This window comes from Paramormyrops kingsleyae, chromosome 24 (genome assembly GCF_048594095.1).
Source record: "Paramormyrops kingsleyae isolate MSU_618 chromosome 24, PKINGS_0.4, whole genome shotgun sequence".
NCBI classification, from domain to species: domain Eukaryota; kingdom Metazoa; phylum Chordata; class Actinopteri; order Osteoglossiformes; family Mormyridae; genus Paramormyrops; species Paramormyrops kingsleyae.
The window spans coordinates 7,775,624-7,781,612 of record NC_132820.1 but is presented as its reverse complement, the minus strand read 5'-3'; the positions used below and the strand labels follow the sequence as shown (position 1 = coordinate 7,781,612).

At 46.4% G+C, this 5,989-nt stretch overlaps 1 protein-coding gene across 1 annotated transcript; it reads left to right on the top strand.

Annotated features, from left to right (window-relative positions):
* Window positions 1–432: 432 nt before the first annotated feature.
* On the top strand, window positions 433–4,160 carry LOC111839501 (uncharacterized). Its single transcript, XM_023803460.2, has 2 exons — window positions 433–1,557; window positions 1,887–4,160. Exons 1-2 carry the CDS (start codon window positions 813–815, stop codon window positions 2,792–2,794), a joined length of 1,653 nt encoding a protein of 550 aa, XP_023659228.2. The 5' UTR covers window positions 433–812; the 3' UTR covers window positions 2,795–4,160.
* The last annotated feature ends 1,829 nt before the right edge of the window (window positions 4,161–5,989 follow it).

Genomic DNA, 5,989 nt, shown 5'->3' with positions numbered 1-5,989 from the left:
AGAACGACCCATTCTTTCATATATGTTTGTAAACCTGACTGCAAGGCTCAGTCTATCATGTTTACACCTGTGGTAATGGGTCTGAATGAAACACCAGAATTCAATGATTCAGAGGTATATCCCAATACATTTGTCCATATAATGTATGTATAGACATTTTAAAGTTTTCATTTGTAAACCTAGACCTGGAGTTCAGTAGTCTCAACTCAGAATGTTTATATGACGAAATACTAGAGTAAATATAGAACCTTACGATGATGATAATATATAATATTAACTATATACCGTGCGTAAATTTCGCGATGCTCTACATAATAATAATCGTGTCTGAGTGCATTCATCATTCCTTCTGCCTCTTCAAATTTAACTTCCTGTTTCTTTAAATGAAACAGCAAACGTCATAAATATGCGACTGCAGTAATGCCAATCACGAGTGCCGACCGTCTCCTTGCCGAGTGTTTATATACGGAAGATGAACGGGGAAGGCAGTTTGCCGCAACATACGTGATATTTCTTTGTTAGACCCCACTTGTTTTGGCTTTTTACAGATAGCGCTCCGGTTTCAGTCGGTAATCCATTATATACGGAAACTAAAGAATATTAAAAAACCTGCAGATAAGCAGCCGCGCTTATAGCTTTGGAAAGAGCTAGCTAGCTAGCTAGCTGTCCGGGTGGTTTGAAATACAGAATGCATGAGAGCGCGATCGCTATCGGGCACAGCAGGCGCAATATTATCTGTTGCATTGTAACAGCTCACTAACAGGTCACAGATCGCCTGTTATAAGTAGCCGCTCGGCGGATTTATCACTACGATGAGTTCTAAGCTAGCAAACTGTAGCGTTGCCGGACTGGCAAAAATAAATGTACAACATTGTATGAACTCAGCTTTTGGTGGTGGCGGTCGGAAACGGAGCGCGATCGGCTCCCCGAACCGCACCGACGACGGTCTGAGCTTTGAGTTGAAGGGGGAGAAGGTGGAATGCCATCAGCCCCTGTTCTGCGAGACCAGCCTCTCCATGTCCTCCCTGAGAGTCCGCCTCGGGCCGACCATCCAAAGCACGCTGGCCGCCGCGGTGGACACGCTGCTGAGCGAGGTGGCTTTGGTGCTGAATGACGCCCTGACCGAGACCCAACAGGAACTAGCCACCAGGGAGCAGGAGAACGAGAGGCTGAAGCTGCGCTTGGAGGTGTCCGAAGGCGAGCTGAAAGCCCTGCAGGAGTGCCTCAGCAGCGCGCAGAAGATCATCGAGCAGCTTCCAATTCCACTGCCTGGTCAGGGTCCGGCCGCTGCCCTGCACCACGCCTGCCTACCCGGCGCCCCCGCCGACAGGAGCGCCGCTCAGCTTCTCGGCCATCGGATCCAGGACGATTCCAGCATCCGCTGCCTGCCGGGCTGCGACGCGGAGATAAGCAGATCACTGGGCGAAGCTTTCCCGGGCTTGGACTCCGGGGATGAGGTGAAGGTTGGCCAGCTGTCCATTCAGGCAGATGGGACGGTCACTACTCACCCTCTGAACATCAGCTCTCCTGCTACATGGACGGATGTTACCAGGACCGGTATAGTGGCAATTTTCTGTACATCATTAAGAACTTTTGTCCATGCATGACCCCAAAAAGCCATAGGCCCATACAAGTGAAGTCATTTGTGAACTTCTACACAAGAATCATATTTTCGTTACTGGTTTGACATTTACAGTTGATTTGGTTATTTTGATGCATATATATAATGCGTACTTTACACTACATTTAGGTAGAGAAAGCATTGGTCAATTAACCGGTGAATTATGGATTTTTCAGTAATTGAAGTTGTGATGGACCCGAGCAGGATTTATATGTAGTTTGTGACCATTTGTTCTGCTGTTGTGTTTTTTTTTTTATCATGTCAGATGAATGTTCTACAGGGAAAAGACTGAAGACAGGATTCAGCCTGGGGACAAATATGACCGGGCAGGGCACTCCAGCGAGGTTTGTGATCAAGCAGGAGCAAGACCACGGGCCTGTGCATCAGAGCCGACCAGGTGCGGGAGATGGCCTCATGGGGGCGCCAGAGAGTGAGCAGAGCGCCCGCAACGTAGGCGAGCTGGGACGCATCCACGTGGTGGACGAGGTGCACCCTGCACCCCATTCGCTTCACCCGGAGGGGCGTCGACTGTCTATGGAACCCGGCCAGGGGAAGGGCGCCCCCCAGGGGGCGGCTGGGTCGGCGCAGCTTAGCGAGCGGCCTCACCTCTGTCTGGAGTGCGGCAAAACATTCCGGCTGATCTCCAGCCTGAAGAAGCACATCCGCATCCACACGGGCGAGAAGCCGTATCCGTGCGGAGTGTGCGGCCGGCGCTTCCGCGAGTCGGGCGCCCTCAAGACGCACCAGCGCATCCATACGGGTGAGAAGCCCTACTCCTGCTCCGACTGCGGCACCAGCTTTCGGCATCTGGATGGGCTGCGGAAGCACCGGCGCACGCACACTGGCGAGAAGCCCTACCCGTGCAGCGTGTGCGGCAAGCGCCTCAGCCGCCTGCAGCACCTCAAACACCACCAGCGCATCCACACCGGCGAGCGGCCCTGCCGCTGCCACCACTGCCACAAGAGCTTCACCGAGCCGGCGGCGCTGCGCAAGCACCTGCGCACACACAGGGACGAGCCCGGCGCCTCCCAGCCCGGTCCGGGGACCGGCCCCGGCGCCGCGGACGACTTCGGCTGTCTGCAGGCCACCACGCTGTCGCCGCAGATGGCGTTCGGGATGTGGGGGGAGGACGGGGAGGAGGGGGCCGCATTAAACTGCGTCGAGGAACGATGAAGGCTTGGGTCTCTGTGGGTGGGGGGGGACAGAAAGTAGATCCCATTTATTTTCATGATCTATCCCCCCAAATCTGGGGTCTTAAACTTCAGGTCTTTGCGGGACGTCGTGGGGGGGGGGGGGGGGGTGGTTCAGGGGGGTGTTGCCGGTGTTAATTTCCGCCAAGCCCTTGGCTGATCAGCTGAGCGAGTTTATGTTAAACCCGATATGGTCTTTTTTTTGTGGCCGTGTTGCTTTTTCTCCAGACGTTACACCAGAATTAATAATGCTTACAAGTCTGTTGATTTGACTCTGCGGGACACAATATGGCAGCATTGCATTTTAATTACATCACTCAATTTACAGCCTATGTAATTATATTACTCATTAATTTACTTGCGGCTTAATTGTCCAATGGATAAAAATAGGTATGGATTAATAGAATAATGAGACTCATTTCATAACTATAGCCCTATGTCAGCTTAAGACGATTGAGGATTAATCATCAGCTATTGTGTTTGGTTTAATATGATTCGCATTGTGCCATTAATTCAGTTGGCATCTCAGACAGCCTAAAATGATTCTTTCTAAAGGGCTTAGTTGAGAAGAATGGCGGCATCATTTCACCCAACAGGAACTGATGTCGAGGCTTGTTTATCCAGCTGTGTCCTGGCGTTGGCTTCCTTTGTGGAACTTACACCCTTTACTGTATCGCCGAAGGACCAGAGACTGATAGAGACCAGTATCTGCACCTTTACATGGTCGCTTTTCTTGGCCTAACCGCCGTCCCGATCTACAGTGTAAAAGTGAATTCAGAAAATCCGCCGCTTGTGACATTTTATAAGCATTGTTTTAGCTTGTGTCGACGAGGAAGGTTTAATTATTACTTTATTATTATTATTTTTATTATTATTATTATTATTATTATTATTATTATTATTATTATCTTGTCATCCTTCATAAGCTATTGTGTTATATACTATGTAACATACAAATTAAAAAAGGCCTCATTTGTATGTCACCGGGAATAGGGGGACCTTTAACTGTTTTGCCGTTTCGTATTTCATAGGCCTGCCTAGTTCCAAATAAAGGGGGGGGGGGGGTGCGTTTCTGCTCTGCTGTACTTGCCATGTTTCCTTCTCTGTTTCCACCCCCGCAGTGATTTCAGTGATGATGTTGGTTTAGCCCGTAAGTCCGTCTGTAAGCCGCCGAGGACACAGACCAATGCAGGACGACGACTTTTTTTTTTCTTTTCCTGTCAGTCTGGATGTTCTCCTGGATATACTCTTTACTGAAGCATTACAGCCTGCCTTTATGTGAATCATTCTGTTTTATATCTTTGGATATCATTTGGGCGAGTTCAGTCCGAAATAAAAATGAAAACGTGTTTTGTGTTAAGTGTAATTAAAAAATAATGCCTTTTATAAGTATGTCGATAGCTTGATAGCTGACATTTAGCAGATGGCAGGTGTCCGTTTCGTTAAGGGAATAATGACTGTACAGTAATGCATCTGTCTTCTGTCTCTGGTTAGAAAAGCAAGATGAGCTATTTCTTGTGAACTTGTTCTGAAGTTTGAAATGGTCAATTGTTGGACTTGAAAGATTATGATATACTTAATTTAGCAGATGCTATTGCGCAAAGTGACATGCAAGTGTGGCAACTGGCACATGGCAAACATGTCTGCTGACCTTACAATAAACGCCCAGGTACAAGTGTAGGCAGCACTGAAGCAGGAACCACACAACATCTTCAAATGGTGTCTGTGACTGAAGAAATCTGATGGTGGGCGGAGCTTTGGGTAGACAGACAATCTGTAGCCACACCCCTGAGAGATGCCGAATTTTTTCATTTTATTTAAAAAATAAAATTCAAATAAAAGGTGCGTTCGGTAGGTACCGTTTGGGGGGGCACACCAGTCCTCGGATACCCACCCCCCCCCCCCGTGCCGTCGACCCTCTATTCCAACAAAACAGAAACCTAATAAGACAATTATTCAAATTAGCAGGGAACGCAACATCAAGTACAATCGTGGAACATGGAGTAGCGTCACGCTGCTGGAGGTATTCCTGCAACAGAAGGGTCTGGAAGATGGAGAGGGAGTCATTTGGCAGCACAGTCCACCGTCGGGAAACCCCATGAGAGAAACATCTGGAATGACTCTCCTCTCGTGTTGGAGGGATCTCCAAGAATTTCAACGTAACAAAAGCACTCCTTTGAAATTCAGTGATTTTATTAGTTATTTATGTATATCGTTATTTGGAGATTTAAGTTTTGAAATGCACTTATTGTTAAAGTTGTAGAATGGTGTATACATTAGGGATTCCCCCTCCCAGGCTTAACAAAAACATCAGCCAGTTATTGCATTAAAGTTGCTTTCCTTTAGCATTAGTGAATCTATTCCATACCGTGGGGATTAGCCATTATGGAGGGAGATGAGGGGCTCTTCTGAAGGAATTCCCAAAAGTAATTGTTAACATAGACATCACACCAGTATTGTTATCCTATAAATACAGGCTGTAGTGAGATATATTCAGAGCTCACAGGAAGTCTTGGGACGCTCGCTTAAGTCTGTAAAAATGTTGCAAATTTATTGGTTTCAAAACAAAAGCCCATTGACAAGCATCGTTTAACAAATCTGCACATATCTTACTGAGACATTTTCTTGTTTATTAAGTGTCATCATTTTTTCGACTGACTCATTCAGTTCTGTTCTCCCCATTTTGCGTTTAATTGCAACTGTAGTCACTGGCTCCCACAAATGTTCGGTGTTTTATGTTATTGCAAAGGTGTTACTAAGTAAAATGCATATAGTGAGTCTACTCGTCAATGAACTTTTTAACTCGGAAGATCTCTTTTAAAACTTTAATTTGGGTCTCAAATTATGACTACTTGAATGTTTCACTTAAACTCTATTTTAATGTGATATATGTATAATGTGATATTGTGAACAAATGATTATAGTAATGATTTTTGTTGTAAAACCAATAAATTTGCAATGTTTTTTTTTTTTTTACTGAATTATGCAAGCGTCCCAAGACTTTATTTGAGCACTGTATGAATTGTGCTATTACCTTTAAAAATACTTCTGGTTTTTCACACATTTGCCGTAAACCCAGACTATTTTAAATGTACATTCCCCCCCCCCCCCCCCCCACAGAGAGGGAGGTGAATGGACCAAAAACGTAGAAAAGGATCACAAAACAATTATAATGTGC